The following is a 20916-nucleotide window of genomic DNA, read 5'->3' as shown; positions in this document are numbered from 1 at the left end:
TTTTCGACTTTAATTCTTTAGTCCAGTTCTAGTTCAAATTTCAATTTAGAGTAGTAGTAGACTTACGGAATTAATACCGTATTAGTCGGTTGGGTTTACGACCTATAGGGGTTGTTTTACCAGTTTACAAATCCGGTTTTTTTCGAGCTAAAATAACCAAATATTGATGGTTAAACTTACGGAAAGAAAACCGTAATAGTCGGTTGGGTTTACGCTCTTAAGGGGTTAATTAACCCGTTGAAAAATCTGGTATATTTCGAGTAAAATAAACTGAATATTGATGGTTAAACTTACGGAAAGAAAACCGTAATAGTCGGTTGGGTTTACGCTCTTAAGGGGTTAATTAACCCGTTGAAAAATCTGGTATATTTCGAGTGAAATAAACTGAATATTGATGGTTAAACTTACGGAAAGAAAACCGTAATAGTCGGTTGGGTTTACGCTCTTAAGGGGTTAATTAACCCGTTGAAAAATCTGGTATATTTCGAGTAAAATAAACTGAATATTGATGGTTAAACTTACGGAAAGAAAACCGTAATAGTCGGTTGGGTTTACGCTCTTAAGGGGTTAATTAACCCGTTGAAAAATCTGGTATATTTCGAGTGAAATAAACTAAATATTGAAGATTAAACTTACGGAAAGAAAACCGTATTAGTCGGTTGGGTTTACGCTCTTAAGGGGTTAATTTACCCGTTAAAAAATCAAGTATATTTCGAGGGAAAGTAACCGGTAATTGATAATAAAACTTACGAAAGAAAACCATACTAGTCGGTTGGGTTTACGAACTGTAGGGGTTATTTTACTAGTTTAAAAACGGGTTTTTTTCGAGTAAAAGAAACGCCTTTTTTACAAAATCGCAAATTTTTCAGGCGCGTAAAAACACGGTGTTATAACTGCACTTCTCGGTTGGGTTTACGCTCATAAGGGGTTACTTTACGGAAAAAATCGGTAAATTATACCGGTAAAATTCCATTTACCGGTTTTTTTCACCGGTAAATTACCAGTTTTCAACCAACAACCGCCGCTAGGGTAGGTAGTTACTTGTGTTGTCGTTGCGCACGATTGAACTGCAGTAGCAGAAAATTTTTCTGTCACGACCGATTGCGCAAAAAAACCCGTTCATTGATCTCACGGTCGAATAATTCGCGAAAGCCGGTCAGTGAAAGCTTGATTTTTATAGACTGCACTTTGTGTGCGACTATCCAAGTCTAACGTCGCTCGGCAAAGTTCATTCTAAGAAGCGGCGTTGCTCTATTTATATGCTGCTGGGTAAAAGAAGGTGATGCAACTTCACTTTATATTGCGACACCTGTGCAGCAGACCTTTCGGCGGTTTTACCGCTAAAAGACTGACGAAACTTTCAACTCAACTGTGGGAAAGTCAAAAATATTTGTTCAAATGGGTAATTACCAGAATTGAGTTCACGTGATTTTGTTATCAACTCTATACCTGTGATATCCGACTTTTAAAACTTATAGTGCAGGTGCGGCAGTTTCTTTTTCCAGTGGGTTTTCCCCTTTGTAAAAGTGAATGATGAATGAGCTCATTTTACAAATAGTTAATAAACTCAGACTAATAAACTGGTCGGATTTGTCAAGTGTACGGTATCTTACAGATTGTTCCTTCATTTGTATTTTTAAGTAATGAACGGGAATTTCTTCCGGTACAGGATGATTAGCAATCTTAGAGAGAATGAGGTTACAAGTACAACACTAATCTTAAAACTTTATTTGAAAACAATGTCATAGATAATTTAATTTTAGCAGCCAATATGAAACATTTATTTGACTTGGGATGAAATTTCAATGCACTACGGCGTTGCCTTCTCAACCATTGCATAAGAATTACTATAGTCGTCGAAATAATGAAATGGGAAAGTATCATCATTGTTCTTGTTAGAAACGAATGCCAATCGCTGACAGCCCATTGATTTCCACACTCGAAAGATAAGGGCGGCCACAATCCCCATTAAAATGAGACAAGTGCCGGTCAAACAAACAGCAATTGTAATTATTTCTGATTTTTCAGCGAACGATTTTTCGGCTTGACCTTCCTCCGCCATCATAGTGCAGTTGACAGGTTGATGGCGAATCACCACCAGCCCCAACGCAGGATTGCGAAAACTTCCAAGAGATAAAGGACTCCTAGATGACCCGTCCTTCCGCAGGCACCAAATTTTCTTGTGATTGTAATCACTCCAGTACACGAAGTCATCGCCCACCTTTTAATGAGAATTATGATTAAGCAGGAATGATGTAATCTGGTTATACGGTTATAACGGTCGTACCGTGAGACTGATGACTATTTGACCCAGTCCGCGATAAATTGTCTCCCTTTCCGATCCATTCACGAAGCTTCGCATAATATGGAAGTATCCATTGCGGAGACTCTCGGCCCAGTACAGTCTCTGCTCCATCACGTCGAGCGCTAACAAAATTGGCCGTAATAAGTCGGTTTCAATCAGGATTTCGCGTTGGCTTCCATTGATAAATGAACGCTCAATCACGGGGCGCGAATTGTAAATGTTTGTCCAGTACAACATTCTATAAATAGAAAAAGGTAGTATAAATAACCGCGAAAATGTTAGTATGATTAAATTTTTACCTTGTGCAAGGATCGGAGACTATTCCCTGTGGTTTATCTTCGTCGTTCAGAAAATGAACTATCTCAACGCCAGTCTTTTCGTCCGAGGGATCATTGTCATGGTCAATCCGGATTCGACGGATGGATCGGTTGAATCCGTCGACCCAAAACAACATTTTGTCCACAGGATCGTACGTCAAACTCTCGACAGTTTCGTTAGAATTTTCTGTTGAGCAAATTAAAGAAAATCTATAATTGCAATAAGCGTTTCCTTATAAATAATAAAAGGTATTACTTTCAACAATATCTTTAACAAGATGAGGGGACTGTTCGTCAAGATTGACGCTAAAGATGTGTCCATGAAGATGGCGGAGGTCGGAGAAAAATAATTTCTTTGCTGCAGGATCGTAAGCGAGAGCGGACAACTTTGACGCATTGTAGGAATCCAACGTCAGCGTTCGGGATTCCCTTCCGTTGATGAGATATTGGAGTTGATCACCATCGGAAATTATGAGATCTGCATTTAAAGAAAATTGTTAATTACGTCGTCAAAAAGGAGATAAAATAATTATTACCATTTTGCGTGATACTGCGTACGGTCACTACCGTGAAAGCTAACACAATAAAATAATAAACTTCCAATTGCATTTTTGCAATGTGAGAAATGAAATTTGCGATTGCAAAAGTTTTTAACCAGCAGCACTTGGATGTTTTAACTCGCTCTTCATTCGATGGAATAGTTTATTATCTCTGTTGGATTTCTCACTGCTCAACTCTTGCGACTGCTCTAGATGAAGTGAAGACAAAAAAAACAAAAACAATTTGAAGTGGACCCGTTCCGTGCACCCCCCTTCTTGCCTCCGGTTTGAACACCCGCGGTAGTCACGACCAATTATATGTAAATTCATGCCGTGGCCTCCATAATCAAAGAGCCGGCTACTAGTGAAATCAGCCGCAACTTTGATTTGACTTACATATTACTTTTGTTTTGTTCTGGGTATATTTCTCTTGGGCGGTTTCTTCAAGTCGCTCAAAGCGCTACATACCTTCAACTGCATGTATACACAGTATTCCGGTATCACGAAATAATGCGCTTGATGCTCAAACAACCGCTGATAGCTAGGTAGTCAGTAACCTTTCAAGAATTTGAATCATTTCGTGTTCAACAGGGCTCTGATTGACAACTGTATCAAATGAGACAATAATTTCCGTGAACTAGTTCAAACTTGGCGCCACTTCGCGAAAGGCAATAATCCCCAACTGTGTTTGAAATTCAAATAATTAAACAAAACAAAAATAGTCGACAAATTATTCTATAAAAAGATACAAAAATTTCGTCATGTGATAGTTAATAGGTTACGTTTAGAGAAAGTAGTACAACAAGGTTTTGTACAAAATAAGATGATGATAATAAAAAACGAAAAAATATACTTAGCGAATATGAAGAATACTGGATTATTCTGTCATATCATATCGCTCTTTCACATGCTGTGTACACATTATTATTGCTGCTGCCATTTTCTAAATTCTGGAAGGCGAAAGTGCCCTCGTTTTTCTTGGACAGCACCAACGGTCCCCTAATATTGTCTTTCAATCGGATAACTAAAACGGCAGCCATTGCCAGTACCATGAGAAGGGTAATAGTCGAGAAAATGATGGTTAATGTCTCTCCATCCGCTCTGTATGCCTGATGATGAATTTTCACCAGGCTACAGTCAAGAGGCTGGTGACGAAACACCACCACACCCGTCGCTGGATACCGGAATGTTCGAAGGATAATGGGTTTCTCTGAAGATCCGTCCTTTCGTAGCGACCAGAGTTTCTTGTGACTGTAATCAGTCCAGTAAACATAGTCCTCGCCCACCTTTCATCGTGAATAAGATTATTATAAATCAATCTGGATGGACTGGAAGAGATGAATGTTTAACTGTACTACCGTGAGACTGACGATAAAACTGCCCATTCCACGGTAAAATTCTTGCCTTCCGGTTCCATTCACGTAGCTCCTTTCGATGCGGAAGTAGCCGTTGTGAAGGTCTTCAGCCCAATAGAGCATCTGCTCCATAATATCGAGGTCAAAGGCATTGGGCAGTAACAAGTCGGAATGAAGAACGATTTCACGGTGACTTCCGTTGAGAAACGAACGCTCAATAGTTGGATTAGAATCATGAATGTTTGTCCAATACAACATCCTAAATGAAAATGATATAAACCGCTATGAGATTCGGTCGTTATCAATGTTTAGATAAATTTTGTTGAACCTTGTACAGGGATCGGAAACCAATCCCCGCGGTTTAGCGTCATTTTCCAAAAAGTGGACGATCTCAATTCCGTCCTTCTCTTCAATGTGAATGGGGTCGTTATCAATCTGCACCCGACGGATGGCTCGATTCAATCCGTCTGTCCATAGCAGCATTTTGTTCACAGGATCATAAGCCAAGCTCTCGACAGTTTCATTATTGTTTTCTGTGATACGATAACAAATGTTTAGGTTAAAGAATAAAATTGATAATGAATTTAAGTATCCAATTACTTTCTACGATATCTTCGACGGGACGGTGGGATTCATTGTCGAGACTGACACTGAAGATGTGACCGTAGTGATGGCGCTGGTCGGAGAAAAAGAGTTTCCGTGTTGTGGCATCGTAAGCGAGGGCCGATAACTTTGTTGCGTTGTAAGAATTAAGGGTCAGCGTTCGGTAATTATTTCCATCGGTGAGAAATTCGAGCTCATCACCGACAGCAATGATAAGATCTACAAAATAAGGCGAAATTAATTTAGTAGCTAATTTAAAAATGTTGCAAAATAAGCTATTTCATGAACGAAAGTCCAGACAAAGATATAAATACAATAACATTGTAAAAAATGAAAATAAACTTACTGTTGTGCTGGACACTGCCAAAAGTCACAGCCGTGAAAACAATTAAAATTAAATGGATTTTCAATAGCATTCTTTTAAAAAAATCTTCTTCTCAGCGCAACGGATTAAAATGATGATTTTGGGCTGACGACTTTCTCTTCTTTCGTACTGATGGAGACTGAGAGTGGAGTGGCTTTTAAAAAACCTATGTGTTGCTTTTCATTCAAGTAATCTGACCAATCTGAGCTCTTGTATATATAGGTTAGGCTTACTGCGCAGGCTGCCGAAGAAACGACGTAGTGATGAGCTGGATAGCGCTGGATAGTTTTGACCCGAGATGGTTATGTAAGAAACCGTCGACCCCGCGCAGTCAAATGGCCAGCTAAACCTCAGTCGTAGTAGTCGCACTTGTGGTTTGCTGAACCTAGAGGACAGTGTATAGGAACATGTAATCTGGTGTCACCCATCACATCCGTGTGTTTGTAAACACGCAAAAGAGATTGATTACGAAATTTGAAATACAACCGTGATAGACTTACGCCCTTCCCATCGGTTTGCGTCCGTCGCAATAGACGATTTAACCCGATTTTCAAGTTAAATAAAGTTTTCACTTCATTTGTATGACTGATCCTGGTGAAAGATAGAGAAATTAAATTAATTATTGCACAGTAACTTGTGATATTAACTGACCTAAAGCAACAAACGTTATCAACTTGAACGACGCACTAAGAAATAATCGGATTATAGGCGTACCCCCGCCCATTCAATCGATAGTTTCCCATTACATTGGTGCCTAAGGTCGGCTAGCCAAAACTTTTAAGTAGGTGACTGAACACAAACAAAATAAACTGGTAATCTGACTTCCATAGACTATGGAACCGAGAGCTCGTGTTTAGTTGGACGCAATCTGGAATCCAACTTTGCTCTAGGCACCCAAAGTCAGAAGAGTACAGCCGTATTACGGTCTGTTGTGTAACCATGTACGGTTCAGTTTGAGAAACGAGGTTAACATTTATCAATAAAAATAAATAGTAGAGTATAGTAGATTAAACATTAAACACTTGCCGAATCTTCTCCTCCGTCTAAAAGCAGCTAGAACCTATTTACACGCAATTGGATGTGTTAATGAGTCTAAAAGTTAAACACGAATTAATATGCTATAGAGTATAGACATTGGTGTCCAGCAAAAGGGCAACTAAATAATCAGGAAAAAAGTACAACTGCAATGTCTGCAATTAATTGTATATTAAAATTCCAATGAGGAATTAAAACTAGAAAAATCATTACCCGACAATTTCCAAGGAACCAATGTGAAAACAGTAGGGAAATCATTTTCTATTGTAATGGTACAATGTAGAAACGTTTTCATTCGGTCGTCAACTTTACTGACTTGATCTGGCCGGTGCTACAGGGCAGGGACTCGGCGGGCAAATCAGCTTGTGGAATCCATTCGTCAAACGGCTTTACTCCGTCAGCAGCCATCTGATCACGCACCTGTAGAAGAAATAAAAGAGACTCTAGATAAGAAAGGATCGATTTTTAAAGTGGAGTAAAAGTCCTACCGCTTCCGCTCCTCTGAGGACTCGCAACAAGTTGAGTCCCGCAATTTTCTCGAGGTCAGCTTCTGCCCAGCCGCGAGCAAGAAGCTCAGCAAACAAATTCGGGTACTCGGACACATCTTTCAATCCTACCGGAACCCTGTAGACATTTTCAAAGGTAAACTGTGAATAGTTACAAATGTAAACACTTTTTAAAGGTTGGAGCTTTACTCAGTTATGCCATTGTAATCAGCTCCGATACCAATGTTATCAACTCCCGCAACGTTTCGGATATGATCCATATGGTCTAAAGTTACATATTAATTATTTTATTAACTAAATTTAACTTAAAATGATTAAACGGGTTTATACTGGCGACGTCTTGAACTGTTGCCGTCGAACTGCAGGTGACGAAACTCGGGAAAAAGTTGACCATGACGACGCCTCCGTTTGCTACCACCAATTGCAAAATATCGTCGGGAACATTGCGCGTGTTGTTGCACAATGCGTACGCTGATGAATGAGAGAAAATGACGGGAGCAGTGCTTGTTTCCAGCGCGTCTCTCATCGTTTTGCGTGAAACGTGCGACAAATCAATCAGCATTCCCAATCGATTCATTTCCGCAACCACAGTCTGTTGTGGCAATTACAATTTCAATTTAATAATTACGTAATAATTTTATTTTTATTACAAATCTGCGTACCTTTCCAAACGGTGTTAGACCATCATGAACGGCCACGCCTCCTGGGTTGTCCACTTGCGAATTATCCGCCCTAAATCAAGAGATTTTATTATTATTTTCAATGTTCTATAAAGATAAATTTCACCCATTACCAAGGAGTAGCACATGAATGGGTCATCGTCATGTAGCGAACACCCATGTCGTACATCATGCGAAGAACGGCCAACGAGCTGTCGATGGAATGTCCACCTTCCACTCCGATGAGACTTCCGATTTTTCCTTGGCTGAAAGCATCCTCGATCCCTGTAATGATAAAAAATCAATTTTCACGTTCCAAACTTTGTAAACTAGCAAGTGCGGACCTTGTGCAGATGTAACAAACTCGAAAGTAGCTGGATTGGCCTCCACCATTCGATGCACAACGTCAATCTGTTCCCACGTCTTGGAGATGGCGTCTTTGTATTGGGTAGTGCAACCAACATAGGCAGACCAAAACTGAAAATGTGATAAAGAAATCACAATGGACATTATTATCAACAAATGAGATTGTGAAACACTGTTGCTGGCAAAATCACCTGAGCTCCAACTTTGCCCGTGCGCAGTCGGTTGATGTCTGTATGCGACGAGGAAGAACTGGCCCATGGCTCGGATGTTGTCAAGTCATTAATGTCCAAGTCTCCTACCTGGTTTCTTGCAAAGTCACGCAGGGTCATTGGGAAGTCATTGTGCCTGTCATTGCGAGAAAAACATTAAATAGATGGCACAACTAAATAAATTTAATTCTGTTATTTACCCATCAATAAGAGGAACTCGATCCAGGACAGCTCTTGCCCTAGTCAAATACTTTTCGAATGCAAACTGGTCTAAACGACGAGTGGGAGAGCTCCGGATCTGCTCCGCCGCCAACAGGATGACGAGGTGAACGAAAATTAGCTTCATCTTAGTTGTCGACCGTCTAGAGCTCAAATGATTCGTTTTGGAAATTCCCGAACTATCTTTCACATATCATGTCAATATAACGCGTTTGATATTCAAAACAAGATTACGTGTGTTTTGATAGACTGTGTTAAAAGTCCTATATTCAGTCACTTTTGTTTTATCCTTGATACACGATTATGGAATCAAGTGCAAACAAAAGCGTCTCGACATTTGATACTGTACTCAAATTACGTCTCAAATAAAATAAAATGTAGCCTATTGGTGTGTACTGAAAATTAGAGTTGCAAGTGAATTAGTAGAACTATCATTTAACAATCATTTGAGAAGGTCATCCAATATTCCAATATGAATACTTTCGTGAAAAACAGGGGTAGTTCTCAATTAAAATTTAAATATCAGATAAAAATATGCAAATTTGGGAAAGGAAGAGAACGAATCTAAATTAATCAAATTTCTCTCCCCTCCCCCCCTAAACTCAACTTCCTTTTCGAAAACGCGCGAAATGGAAATCCATTATGGCGGATGACAGTTTTCCATTTTCTTTCTCGAAACTAGGGGATGGGCGAGGAAAATAGAGACAAGATCAAACAAGATTAACTTCGAAACAAAAACATTTTGACCTTCAGACGGGTCCCCTTCTTTTGCATACCCACATAGGACGAGTACATCAATATGCAAATGATTAATTATGAACAAATTTAAACCTTGTAACAGGTCGCCTGATTTTGTATTTTTAAAATACAACCACGAACGATTAGCGAAAACGATTATTAAAACGGTAAGCAACTCCCACGTGCGATTTTAACACATACAGTAGGGGGAAAAAATGAATGATCATAGTTTACAATGGTGATTTAGACCCTAACAAGGCTATGAATGATTATGTCACGAAAAATTCATTTACTTGTGGAGCAACCTAGCTCTTGAGCAGCATCAATATTCACATTTGAGCAAGGTAGCACAATCACGGCCACCATCTTTCCAACTGTTCTCCTTAGCAACAGAGTTTAAATCCTGTTGCTGTGGGCACGACTGAAAATGTTTTAAAATTACAATCAGAACATTAAATATCTGGCAAACTGTTGTAGAATTTAATGCAATTACTATTACCCTTTCACACAAAGTAAACGAGTTGCAGCAGTTCTCCAAATCTTCAACTAACATACTGTTTTCAGTTTTATCAGGACGATGTTTCAAAACTCTCCTTTTGAACACTCGGAGTTGCTTGCTATTTGTTAGTTTCATCAACTGAACGCTGAGGATGACGACGCCTACCAACAGAATAATGCATATTGCGGTCAAACATATCAGTGATGTTATTTCGGCTCTGCTGTGCTCGTCATCGACAATAGTGTCACATTCCCGCCATGCATCGGACTTTTCACTGGCCAATTCACATCTTTCTCCGCTGAATCCGACTGGGCAACTGCGATTAATTAACAACGTAAGGTATTTTGTAAATTAAGATATTACATATTGGTTTGTTTTTTTTTAATTACCTGCATCGCAGATCAGAGTTCACGTGAACACATTCCCCGTTGTTGTAGCAAAACCCTAAACACAAATCGGCAACGTCGTACTCTTGCAGAAATGGCGACTGCTCATGTATCGATAAATCAGATTGATCGATTGACTGATCAACTTCAGCAGACAAAAATTTGCTGCTGCAGTTCAGAGGCTCGTGGCGGAACACCACTAAACCCATGGCTGGTTGAGTGAATTTTCGAAGGATTATAGGATTTTTCGAAGAGCCATCCTTTGGTAGAGACCAAACATTCTTGTGATCATAGTCGCTCCAGTACACGTAATCAGATCCCACCTTTTACATTAATTCATATTATAATCTATGTTGAGAAAATTCAAATTGTCGATGGCTGTATACCGTGAGACTGACGATGAACTGACCGATGCCTCGATAAATTTCTTGTCTTGCAGTTCCATTCACGAAGCTCCTTTCAATACGAAAATAACCGTTGCGATGGTTGTCAGCCCAGTAGAGCATTTGCTCGGTCACGTCCAGATCGAGTGCGTTCGGTAACAACAGATCGTCTTCGATAAGGATTTCACGCCGACTGCCATCTAAATGTGAACGCTCAATAGTTGGACGAGACATGTTCCTATTTGTCCAATACATTTTCCTGGAAAAGTAAGAATGAATTTACTTATACGTCATCGCAATAAAACTTAATGGAATTCTTACCTCGTACAAGGATCGATCACCAAGCCACGTGGTTTCTCTTCACTGTTTAAAAAGTGGACAACTTCAACAGCTGCATTCTCTTCTACGTGAATGCCGTCGTGATCGATTTGAACTCGACGAATGGATCGATTAAACCCGTCTGTCCAGAGCAGCATTTGATCCACAGAATCGTACGCCAAGCCCTCGACAGTTTCGTTATTGTTCTCTGCGTCATCAAACAAAAGGTAGTTATATATTTGACTTTTCGAATAATAATTAATTTAATTATGAAGAATATTTAATTACTTTCAACGATATCTTCAACAGGATTCTGACGAGATTCTTTGTCGAGTTTGACGCTGAAAATGTGGCCATGACGATGACGCCGGTCGGAGAAGAAAAGTTTCTTTGTTGTGGCATCGTAGGAGAGAGCGGACAACTTGGACGCATTGTAGGAATCCAACGTCAGCGTTCGGGATTCACTTCCATTGGCGAGGATTTCAAGCTGATCGCCAACGGCAATGATGAGATCTGTACGTGTTTACGGAAGACGATATTTAATACGTGAGTGACACTCTCCAGCTGTTTACAGATAAGATAATGTGTGTTTTGGGAAGGTCTTGGCTTCCAAGAACGTACTTAATACGTGAGTTTTGGGTAACATGTGTACGTGTAGGGGGGTGAGTACGTGACTAAAGGCATGTCCGAAATTTGAATCGGTACGAATCAGTTACGTAAAAATAGCAAAGTTAATTCGCACCAAGTCGTACAATTTAATAACTTCTACGTCAGTTGGATTAAATGTTACTCTAGTATTCTTCACACAACATTGAACTACAATTTTTTAAAATATTGTTGATTTTACTATGTAACATTATGTAAGAAATTATGTAAGATTTTACTTACCATCGTGTTTGAGGATGCTGCCGGCTACCAGCGTGAAAGAAAAGCACATCAAGATTGTCTTTAATGACATTTCAAAAGTATTGAAAAAATATCTGAATCAGATTTCCTATTTTCTTCTGATTCAGCTGTAATTAAGTTAATCCTTCCAAGTTGATTGCTAAAACTCTTTTTAGCTACTTTTTAGAGCGTTAATCACTTTCTTGGCTGCTCTAGATCGACTAAGGCAAGCGAAGCAACAGCTTGTCAGCTTTATACGATTTTCTCCAGACATGCTTGATCTTTAGCCAGTTTGTGTATGCAGATATTCTGATAACGAATATTTCCAAAACATGTTGAGTGTAGACAGCTGGTCAAAATTATAGCCTTATTTTGTCTTTATATCCTAACTAATAATTTTGAATTCAATTCAATCACAGAATTCCACCTATTATTAGCCAAGCAAAAATTTATTCACTTAACTATGCATTCAAATAATATCGTATTTGTACCTTTCTTCGACGACAGGAAGCGCACATCAGCTGGATTCAAATGTACCCTGATCTCTGGACAAGGCCAAGTGTAAAATTTTCCAGTAGATTAAGCACATCATATCACATCTATAACGCAGACGAGGCGTGAAATCTGAAATGGAATGATATAGACTGTGATGACGATGAGATAAGGCGACCTATCCGAGCTCACCGTCGCAGAGAAGATTAATCCCCCGGCCAAAGGATTTTTTCGCGTTATCTTACAAATGGACAGGCTAGTGTGGAAGTAACGTCGGGAGCTACAAGGGCAATTTTTCAGTGGTGTCAAGTATCTTACTAGAGCAAGGTCGATTTGACATTGCCTCTGGACTACTTTTGTAATAAGTCGAACACATCTTCCCTTTCGAGTCATTAGAGAGCTGCACATCTACTCATACAGGTGAGTGTTTCATTTTTTCATTCTTTGATTGCACCACATTTAGTTGTTTCTTATTTGGAATATTTGGGTTATGTAACATGTCACAACTACAAATGCGTAAAATGTTGACTGATCTTTTGAATTTGTGATAATCTCTTTATAATTTGATTTTCTTAACGAAATGTTATTTTTCATTCGAGTAATTTAATTTAGATGCCTTAATCACAATTTCATCGTTATAGCTTATGTGACAAGGTTTTCAACACGTACGTCGTGTTAGTATTTTTATGACAGTTGATTGCTCAAGACCTTTTAATCGACTTTTGTTGTTATCACAGTCCAGCGCAAACAAAGAATTTTCCAATTTCGGGGCTTTTTCAATATGCTCGTCGTCATTCCTGTGCCGAGCGTTTATCTTACAAGTAGTTTACGTCATTTCTAAATTTATTTTTTCCCTCCAGGAGAAAATAGCAGTAGTCTGATTGGCTGGCACCCCATCCACTGACAACGAAATGTCCGTCGGTGCCTCCAAATTAATGGAAGAAGACATTGAATTCAGCGACGAAGAGGAAAATCCTCTCAATGGACCTTCCAGGTATGCATGACCCATTTTTAAAAATATTCGACTTGAAATTGCTTTCCCCTACACATGTTCCAGGGCAATTATTTGATATAATGTGCCTGTTTCGCAAGCTTTGTATATTAATCATGTTATCAAAGTTTACGAGACCACCCGAGGGTTTGTTAACAGATGATAAGAGCAACTATCCCCGATATCGCAATGGTAAATGTCACGAAAGGCGTCATATAATTCCGTCTGAGATTAGGAGCTCATATGAGTTGCTCAATTCAACGTTTACATTCCTTGGACCTTTGCAAAGTTTTCCCTGTTATTATCGGCTGTTTATAATTTTCTTATTTGTTTTCCTCCTTTCCCATCACAGTGAAGAGGAAAGGAAAGGATGGGATCTCTTTCGGACGAAGCCGCCCAAAGACACGACGGGATCCTTGGCCAGCGCCGCCACCGTCAAGGCCTTTTCGAAAATCGCCAAAATCATTGCCTACATCGTGACTTTCCTCATCTTTATAACGGGCGCCGTTATTGCTAAGGGCACCCTCCTGTTTATGACGTCACAAATTAAAATCACGGACAAGAAACCCGACGTTCAACATGGATACTGCAGCACACGTAATTAGAATTTGTCACGATAATATTACGGTCATGAATGATTGAAATATCTGAAACTGGATCAAATAGGAGCCGGAAGAGAAATTGAAGCGTCCGTCAGCATGGAAGAGCGAGTCGGCTGGGTCTGGGCCATCTTTTTCTCTTTTGTCGTTCCGGAATTATTCATGTGGTTCCGTTCGACTCGAATTTGCCTCTTCCGCACCTGGAGGAAACCCACCGGATTGGAATTCCTCATCCTGACGACATTCGAAACGCTTCACGTGATCGGCCTGGCTCTTCTCGTCTACCTGGTCCTGCCCAACCTCAAAGTGGTCGAGGCCGTCATGTTGACCAATTGCGTCTGCCTCATACCGGGAATTTTGAAAATCTTCTCCCGTTTCAACGAGAAACACAGCGACCGGACCCGCAACTTGTTACTCACCGCCGACGGTTTGGCCGTCGTCGCCCAGCTGAGCGGTCTCTTTTTATGGGCTGCAATTGGCTGGACTGCAACCAACAATGCCGTCTGGATCTTGCCCTTTTCACTCCTGCTCACTTCATTCGGCTGGTGGGAGAATTACGTGGACAAAGACTCTCCCTTTGGTATTAACCAACAGCCCTTTTTTCCCAGCAAATGTTTATCAATAACGATTTCATTTTATTTCTTCCAGTTGTCATCAAATATTTGGGAGGCATCAAAGAGAACATGAAATCCATCAGATATTTCAGCTACATGTTCCTGACCGTCTGGAAGGTCCTCCTTTTCTTCGTTTCCATGTTGTGCATCGACTGGATCGTTGTCGGATCGGTGAATCATTTGTTCGACTACTTTTACGTCGCGTTCCATGAGCATCCGTACAACGTGACCGAGGTCCAGCTGCCCGATCAAGGGACTCGCATGACCAGCACAGTCACCGGTTCCACCGGAACGGTGACGCAAACCGAAACTTTGATCGCATTGCCAAACACGGCTGCCTACGTTTTCTGCATCCAGGCCGGAACAGCTCTGGCTTGTTTCCTTGCCGGCAAATTCGCCTGCAAGATCCGGATCCAACTGGTCGGTTTCGCTCTGCCCATCAATTTGGCCGTCCCGACGACCATCACGCTGCTCATCACCTTTTGCGGATTGAGAATGGGCAACGCTTGCTACTTCTCCGACGTCATCCCTCCGCACTTGTTCTTCGAGTGCCCGGACGGCGGATATCTCCTGGACACCCTGACCAATCAACACGCCTGGGCCTGGGTCTTTTGGCTCATTTCTCAAGCCTGGATCACGGCTCACAACTGGACGCCAAAGTGCGGGCGACTTGCAACCACGGAGAAACTCTTCGTCCACCCGTTCTACAACGCCTTCCTGGTCGACCAGTCGATGGCCATGAACCGGAGACGGGACGACGATGTCGAAGTGGAGACGGAAGAGCTCAAGCAGATCGACTCGACCGATGTGGAGCTGAGCCAAAAGTACGGCTACGACAAACCCATCGATCCGAACCACAGCGATTCCGATTCCGAGAGCAGCGCCGACTCGGTGGCCAACAAAGTCAATCCGACCGATTACATCACCCGCATCTACACCTGCGCCACCATGTGGCACGAAAACGCCGAAGAGACGGTTAATTCATTATTATTATTTTATTTTTATGAATTATTATTTGATTTGATTTATTTAGGTCACCTTCTTGAAGTCCATTTTCTACTTGGACGACGACCAGTGCGCCAGACGATTGGCCCAGCAGTACTTGAAGGTATGAAATTGATTGATTTTGAATTTTGAATTTGAATTACGTAAATGATTCAATCAACAGGTAGTCGATCCGGATTATTACGAAATCGAGACGCACATCTTCTTTGACGACGCCTTCGAGTTGAGCGACGAAGACGAAGATGAAATGGTGGTCAATTCTTACGTGAAAATGTTGATCGGATGCATGGACGAGGCGGCCTCGTTCGTCCACCAGACCAACATGCGCATCCGCGCTCCCAAAAAGTACCCGACGCCTTACGGCGGCCGCTTGGTTTGGACCCTGCCGGGCAAAACGAAAATCATTTGCCATTTGAAAGACAAGCAGAAAATCCGGAACAGGAAGAGATGGAGTCAAGTCATGTACATGTACTACTTGCTGGGCCACAAGCTCATGGAACTGCCCATTTCGGTTGATCGCAAGGCCGTCATCGCTCAGAATACCTATTTGCTGGCCCTCGATGGCGACATTGATTTCATGCCCAACGCCGTCCAGCTCCTCATTGATTTGATGAAAAGGAATCAGAATTTGGCGGCTGCTTGCGGACGCATCCATCCCGTCGGATCCGGTAAAAAAGAAATTAATTCATTTTAAATTTAATAGTTTTAATGCAATTGAAAATGACACAACAGGTTTGATGGCCTGGTATCAAATGTTCGAATACGCCATCGGCCATTGGCTTCAAAAGGCTACTGAGCACATGATTGGCTGCGTCCTCTGCAGTCCCGGATGCTTTTCGCTCTTCCGCGGCAAATGTCTGATGGACGACAACGTCATGGCCAAGTACACGACGAAATCGAGCGAAGCCCGTCACTACGTCCAGTACGATCAGGGCGAGGATCGTTGGCTGTGCACGCTCCTCCTTCAGCGCGGCTACCGGGTCGAGTATTGCGCCGCCAGCGACGCCTTCACCCACTGTCCGGAAGGATTCGACGAATTTTACAACCAGCGCCGTCGCTGGGTACCGTCCACCACGGCCAACATTCTCGATCTCCTGGGCGACTACAAGAGCGTCACCAAAGTCAATGACAACATTTCATTCCCTTACATTTGCTACCACGTAAGTTCCATGTTTAAATTTCCGAATAGAATTATTCATCACATCCGCATTGTAGATTTTGTTGATGGTCGGAACTGTTATCGGACCTGGAACCATTTTTCTGATGATTGTCGGCTCCTGGAGCGTGGCTTTCCACGTTGACAACTGGACCAGTTTCTGGATCAACTTGGTACCCATCATGTTGTTTATCATCATCTGTCTAACATGCAAAGCCAAATTCCAGGTAAATACTCATTGTCTTAATGTAATCGAATAGATTTTTAAATCTGATTTTCGTACCTTTGAAGGTCTTTGTGGCCCAAATTATGAGCGTCGCCTATTCGATTGTCATGATGGCCGTCATGGTGGGCATCATCCTTCAATTATCGGAAGACGGATGGCTCTCACCTTCCGGCATCTTTTTGGTGTTCACCGCTTCCAGTTTCATCGTGGCCGCCATACTGCACCCGCAGGAATTTTGGTGTCTGCCGTGCGGATTGGTCTACTACTTGACGGTGCCGTCCATGTACTTGCTGCTCATCATCTACTCGGTTTGCAACCTCAACAACGTCTCGTGGGGCACCCGCGAAGCTCCCCAGAAGAAGAAGAAATCCGACGACAACGCCGAATCCGCCGCCGCCGCCATGGCGGCAGCTCAAAAGAAGAACAAGGGCAACGCCCTGTTGAGCTTCTTCCAACAGACGTCGGGCAACAAGCCGGAAGACGAAGGATCGCTCGAGTTCTCGCTGGCCGGACTCTTCAAAATCATGTGCTGCGTCCACCGCAAGCCGGACAACGGCGAGAAACACCAACTCATTTGCATTTCCGAATCGCTGACGGCCCTCAACAAACGGCTGGACACCATCGAGAGGTGAATATCAATAAGTAAAAATGGTTCGTTCTTTGATTAATTTTGAATTGTTCAATCAATGTTCAGGATCATCAATCCGAACTTTAACGGCCCGCGGAAGAGCTTCTCTCGCGGCGGATCGACTCGCGGTTCGGTTCGGGGCTCCGTCCGCGGAGTTCCGGTTGCTTCGACTTCCAGCGCCACGGATTCCAACAATCTGAGCGCTGTCAACGAGATGGAAGACAATGACATTTACGAAGAGTACAATGACAGCGACAGCCAAAGCAGCGAAATGATTGGTAAATAATTTGGGATAATATTATCAAATTTTTAAAAAATTTCTCCGCTGACGAGTGGTGCCATCTGTTAGTTATGAAAGAAGAGCGAGACAATCTGGTCAATCCTTATTGGCTGGAGGACAAGGCCCTCGTCCGCGGTGTCGTCGATTTCTTGACTGGAAACGAAATTCAATTCTGGAAGGACATGCTCGAAAAGTATTTGTACCCCATCGACGAGGACAAGGCCGAACAGGTAACTAAATGATTGCGATTTATTCATTCATTCATTTAACTGTGATTGACGATTAGGCTAAAATCGCAGCGGCCCTCAAGGACCTCCGTAACAAGAGCGTGTTTACGTTTTTCATTCTGAACGCGCTCTACGTGACGATTATCTTCTTGATGACGCTGGAGAAGGACAAAGTCCATCTCAACTGGCCGCTCGGCGTTCAATATAACGTCAGCTACGAATATTTCGAATCTCCCAGCTGGCCGACGGTAAGAATAAATCAATTACACCAATTATCAACACGATTTCTACGATCGACTCTAATTAGGTCAACGTGGAGATGACGTACCTCCAACTCGAGCCCATTGGTATGGTCTTCCTCTTGATGTTCGCTTCGGTCATGATCATCCAGTTTGTGGCCATGTTCTTCCATCGCTTCGGAACGCTCTCCCAAATTATCGCCACCACCGAAATCAAGTCCTGCACCAAAAAGGTGCGTCTCTTTTCCAACTTTCTGTTTTGTTTTTTTTGTGAGCAAATAATCTAAAACATTTCCCGACAGATCGAAGACGTCTCCGACGACGCCTACCTGGAGAAGAACGCCGTCAAAATCGCCAAAGAATTTCAGCAAATCAAAGGTGAAGATGATCATTACGGTGTCTACGGCGATTATAAAAGGAAGGATCACGTCAGCCGTCGCCAGACCATCCACCGGTTAACCGAATCGCAGAAGAAGCCGCAATTCACGGGCAATCTGGATTCCCAGTTCCGTAAGCGAATCGATTCCATCGCAGCCAACGTCGATATGAACGGTAAGAGAAAAAATGAACTTTTTTGAATTTGTTGTTTGCTGGATTGAAACATTTTCAAATGAATTTTTTTTTTTCAAGATCCTGCCGTGAGGGGCAGGATGTCCATGCGACGGGACACGCTCCATAAGATGGTCGGCCGTCGCAGTACCGTCCTGCACGAAATGCGCCGCAGATCGTCCGTGGCTTTCCAGGACAACAATAAACGCCGGTCCAGCATGGCCATTGCGGGAACTCAGGAGGAGGATTCTGACTAGCCAACAGGCGAACACACGGGGGAATTACATACTAAGCATTATTATTAAATTCACCTTTATTTTACCTAATATTATTATTCGCAATAATTAGATTTTTCACTTCGTTAATCTAAACAAAATATTCCATTTCCTTTTTCTTGTTGAATGATTGAAATGAACATGGTTCGATCGAAATGCGTCATTTTATAGCGTGACTGACCGTGAAGAAAGTGTGTGAAATGTGTCACCGTGGTAGCAAGTCGCCCGTAAAACAAATTTGCTCACAACGTCCGTAATCAGATCCCCCGCAGCAGCATTTTTTGGCTGACTCTGCTCGTCGACAAGTACACGCGAAAAAAGAAAACAGACACTATATACCAAAATGAAACATTATAGTGCGACTGTTTCACAGCTAAATAATTTTGGAATTTTTAATTCATTTGCCCCTTAGATTCTTTCATAGCGAATAATTTTTCATCGCCATTATTCGCACAGTTGTGTCTTAATTCCTTATCCTTAATCTTATTATCGATGGCCCTCCCATTTCAGGACTTTTTTTTTTAACTTTAGGGGGGAGCGAGTATTTAAGGAGCGCAGTCGCAAAGTCACTAAAAGATTTAAAAACATTTCCCCAATTTCCCTGTGTAGTTTCACGGTGTTGGTGGCGGCGAGAGTTATTTGGCTGGGTTTGGTTTTTCCGTTTGTCATCCGGAATTCGCATCCATCTTGTGCGCTTCCATCCCCTCCCCCGCAGACTCGAGTGAACCCGACACGCACACGAATCAAGTGTAGGAGAGCAGCAGCAGCAGCAAAAGTCACTGGCTATTTATGGACAAAAATTCTTCACTCTTAGGTGACTATAAGTACAACACACTCGTCTCTTGTTGTTTTTGCATAGCAACGGAAGAAACACGGAAGAAAGTCTATGCGCCGGCCAAAAGAAAGAAATAGAGAAAAGCACTTTTGGGTTTGAAAACGGCGTCGTACATTTCCGTGTCAAGCTCCAATCGCCATTCGGTGCTGCTATGGCGTGTTGTTGTTGTTGTTGTATCTTTTCGTCTAATTTCTTTTTTACCTTGAAAAGGACCTTCTTCTTTGGTTTAATGGCCGCTGCAACCTCGTCCAGTCTCTCCATTGTCCATTCTTATAGAAATGGATACGTAGAGAAAGAAGATATGATCATGTTTTCGCAGCCAACATGTGTGTGTTCTCTTTTGCTGATTGTGGATTCAAACAGCGTCATGGAATATCGCAGGAGAATCTGTCGTAGACGTGCCGGCCTCATCAGCGAATCGAAAGTTTCTTTTTTCTCGATAAGGCCAGCCAGCCAGCCAGCATCAGGGATTTTCACTTTTAATAGATGCTGCCCTTATCTATTTCTTTCTTGTTTTTTATTCAGTTTCACAAGTTTCTCACTTCCGCCAATGGAATTTGCATTGATAGCGCAAAAGTCACGGTCGTTGATGGGAGATTGCTGACGGATGCTGGTTTGGAGTTTGGCAGTAGACTTTTAAAGATGGTCGAGCTGACGCAATGAAAAATGACCGGAAGTACTCTAGCGGGAGTGACCTATCCCATCAGCTGTCAGCTGATCAGCTCTCCCAATATTTCTTGACATTTGACATGGACGAAAATGTTTTTTTTTTTTTTTAATTCAAGCGAATTCTATTTCGTTATCGGTTAGTTTATCGGTGAACTTTTGCAGTGGGAGAGGTGAACAACCTCACGCTCACGCACGCCAGCGATTTGTTATGTACATATCAGCTGATTCTCTCTCTCTCTCTCGGGTAAAGAACACGTCAGAACAATCTATTTGGCCGCTGCCAATGTATTATTCAACAGGTGATTTGCTGTGTAAAGAAAAGAAAAAAAAGTCTCGATCCTCCTGATGTTGCCGGCCATTGTATTTGGTTTATGGCGTCGAGTGGCGCAGTGTAACGCTCCCGATAACACACACACGCCGTGTATCGGTCGAACAAAATCCTTCT

General features: G+C 42.1%; 5 protein-coding genes across 5 annotated transcripts; 1 reads left to right on the top strand and 4 right to left on the bottom strand.

Moving 5' to 3' along the window:
• Window positions 1-1612: 1612 nt before the first annotated feature.
• Window positions 1613-3607, bottom strand: LOC124208093 (protein cueball-like). The gene is made up of 5 exons (XM_046605807.1): window positions 3159-3607; window positions 2879-3100; window positions 2605-2809; window positions 2288-2543; window positions 1613-2221 (listed from the first exon to the last, which is right to left on the bottom strand). Exons 1-5 carry the CDS (start codon window positions 3229-3231, stop codon window positions 1811-1813), a joined length of 1167 nt encoding a protein of 388 aa, XP_046461763.1. The 5' UTR covers window positions 3232-3607; the 3' UTR covers window positions 1613-1810.
• A 271-nt stretch (window positions 3608-3878) lies between these two features.
• Window positions 3879-6041, bottom strand: LOC124208094 (protein cueball-like). Its single transcript, XM_046605808.1, has 6 exons — window positions 5717-6041; window positions 5466-5649; window positions 5117-5338; window positions 4845-5049; window positions 4520-4775; window positions 3879-4447 (listed from the first exon to the last, which is right to left on the bottom strand). The coding sequence occupies exons 2-6, from the start codon at window positions 5533-5535 to the stop codon at window positions 4052-4054; spliced, it is 1149 nt and encodes a 382-aa protein (XP_046461764.1). The 5' UTR covers window positions 5536-5649; window positions 5717-6041; the 3' UTR covers window positions 3879-4051.
• A 631-nt stretch (window positions 6042-6672) lies between these two features.
• On the bottom strand, window positions 6673-8663 carry LOC124208092 (dipeptidase 1-like). The gene is made up of 9 exons (XM_046605805.1): window positions 8459-8663; window positions 8241-8394; window positions 8028-8160; window positions 7818-7968; window positions 7687-7756; window positions 7355-7616; window positions 7214-7289; window positions 7007-7142; window positions 6673-6938 (listed from the first exon to the last, which is right to left on the bottom strand). Exons 1-9 carry the CDS (start codon window positions 8602-8604, stop codon window positions 6810-6812), a joined length of 1257 nt encoding a protein of 418 aa, XP_046461761.1. The 5' UTR covers window positions 8605-8663; the 3' UTR covers window positions 6673-6809.
• Window positions 8664-9312: 649 nt separating this feature from the next.
• On the bottom strand, window positions 9313-12113 carry LOC124208091 (protein cueball-like). Its single transcript, XM_046605804.1, has 7 exons — window positions 11690-12113; window positions 11090-11314; window positions 10805-11009; window positions 10487-10742; window positions 10104-10423; window positions 9715-10030; window positions 9313-9636 (listed from the first exon to the last, which is right to left on the bottom strand). The coding sequence occupies exons 1-7, from the start codon at window positions 11757-11759 to the stop codon at window positions 9538-9540; spliced, it is 1491 nt and encodes a 496-aa protein (XP_046461760.1). The 5' UTR covers window positions 11760-12113; the 3' UTR covers window positions 9313-9537.
• LOC124208090 (chitin synthase chs-2-like) lies at window positions 11210-19123 on the top strand. Its single transcript, XM_046605803.1, has 17 exons — window positions 11210-11347; window positions 12194-12598; window positions 13039-13172; window positions 13522-13766; window positions 13836-14348; window positions 14417-15357; window positions 15416-15490; window positions 15551-16055; window positions 16120-16547; window positions 16603-16770; window positions 16835-17397; window positions 17464-17675; window positions 17747-17907; window positions 17964-18152; window positions 18212-18376; window positions 18446-18695; window positions 18774-19123. The coding sequence occupies exons 3-17, from the start codon at window positions 13090-13092 to the stop codon at window positions 18947-18949; spliced, it is 4674 nt and encodes a 1557-aa protein (XP_046461759.1). The 5' UTR covers window positions 11210-11347; window positions 12194-12598; window positions 13039-13089; the 3' UTR covers window positions 18950-19123.
• Window positions 19124-20916: the final 1793 nt, after the last annotated feature.

The sequence above is a fragment of the Daphnia pulex genome, chromosome 11 (assembly GCF_021134715.1).
Source record: "Daphnia pulex isolate KAP4 chromosome 11, ASM2113471v1".
In the NCBI taxonomy this organism is placed as follows: Eukaryota; Metazoa; Arthropoda; class Branchiopoda; order Diplostraca; family Daphniidae; genus Daphnia; species Daphnia pulex.
This window is presented reverse-complemented; position numbering and strand designations above follow the sequence as displayed.

Coding starts and splice junctions, on each gene's coding strand:
- LOC124208094 (XM_046605808.1), bottom strand. CDS start 5,535: ATGCTATTGAAAATCCATTTAATTTTAATTGTTTTCACGGCTGTGACT. Junction 4,776..4,844: donor GTTTCCGATCCCTGTACAAG/GTTCAACAAAAT, acceptor ATTTTCATTTAG/GATGTTGTATTGGACAAACA. Junction 4,448..4,519: donor GTTTTATCGTCAGTCTCACG/GTAGTACAGTTA, acceptor TCACGATGAAAG/GTGGGCGAGGACTATGTTTA.
- LOC124208090 (XM_046605803.1), top strand. CDS start 13,090: ATGTCCGTCGGTGCCTCCAAATTAATGGAAGAAGACATTGAATTCAGC. Junction 13,767..13,835: donor ACATGGATACTGCAGCACAC/GTAATTAGAATT, acceptor TGGATCAAATAG/GAGCCGGAAGAGAAATTGAA. Junction 18,377..18,445: donor TCAAGTCCTGCACCAAAAAG/GTGCGTCTCTTT, acceptor ATTTCCCGACAG/ATCGAAGACGTCTCCGACGA.
- LOC124208093 (XM_046605807.1), bottom strand. CDS start 3,231: ATGCAATTGGAAGTTTATTATTTTATTGTGTTAGCTTTCACGGTAGTG. Junction 2,544..2,604: donor GTCTCCGATCCTTGCACAAG/GTAAAAATTTAA, acceptor TTCTATTTATAG/AATGTTGTACTGGACAAACA. Junction 2,222..2,287: donor AAATAGTCATCAGTCTCACG/GTACGACCGTTA, acceptor TCTCATTAAAAG/GTGGGCGATGACTTCGTGTA.
- LOC124208091 (XM_046605804.1), bottom strand. CDS start 11,759: ATGTCATTAAAGACAATCTTGATGTGCTTTTCTTTCACGCTGGTAGCC. Junction 10,743..10,804: donor GTGATCGATCCTTGTACGAG/GTAAGAATTCCA, acceptor TTACTTTTCCAG/GAAAATGTATTGGACAAATA. Junction 9,637..9,714: donor CGTTTACTTTGTGTGAAAGG/GTAATAGTAATT, acceptor AAACATTTTCAG/TCGTGCCCACAGCAACAGGA.
- LOC124208092 (XM_046605805.1), bottom strand. CDS start 8,604: ATGAAGCTAATTTTCGTTCACCTCGTCATCCTGTTGGCGGCGGAGCAG. Junction 7,969..8,027: donor GTTTGTTACATCTGCACAAG/GTCCGCACTTGC, acceptor TTATCATTACAG/GGATCGAGGATGCTTTCAGC. Junction 7,617..7,686: donor GTCTAACACCGTTTGGAAAG/GTACGCAGATTT, acceptor TTGCCACAACAG/ACTGTGGTTGCGGAAATGAA.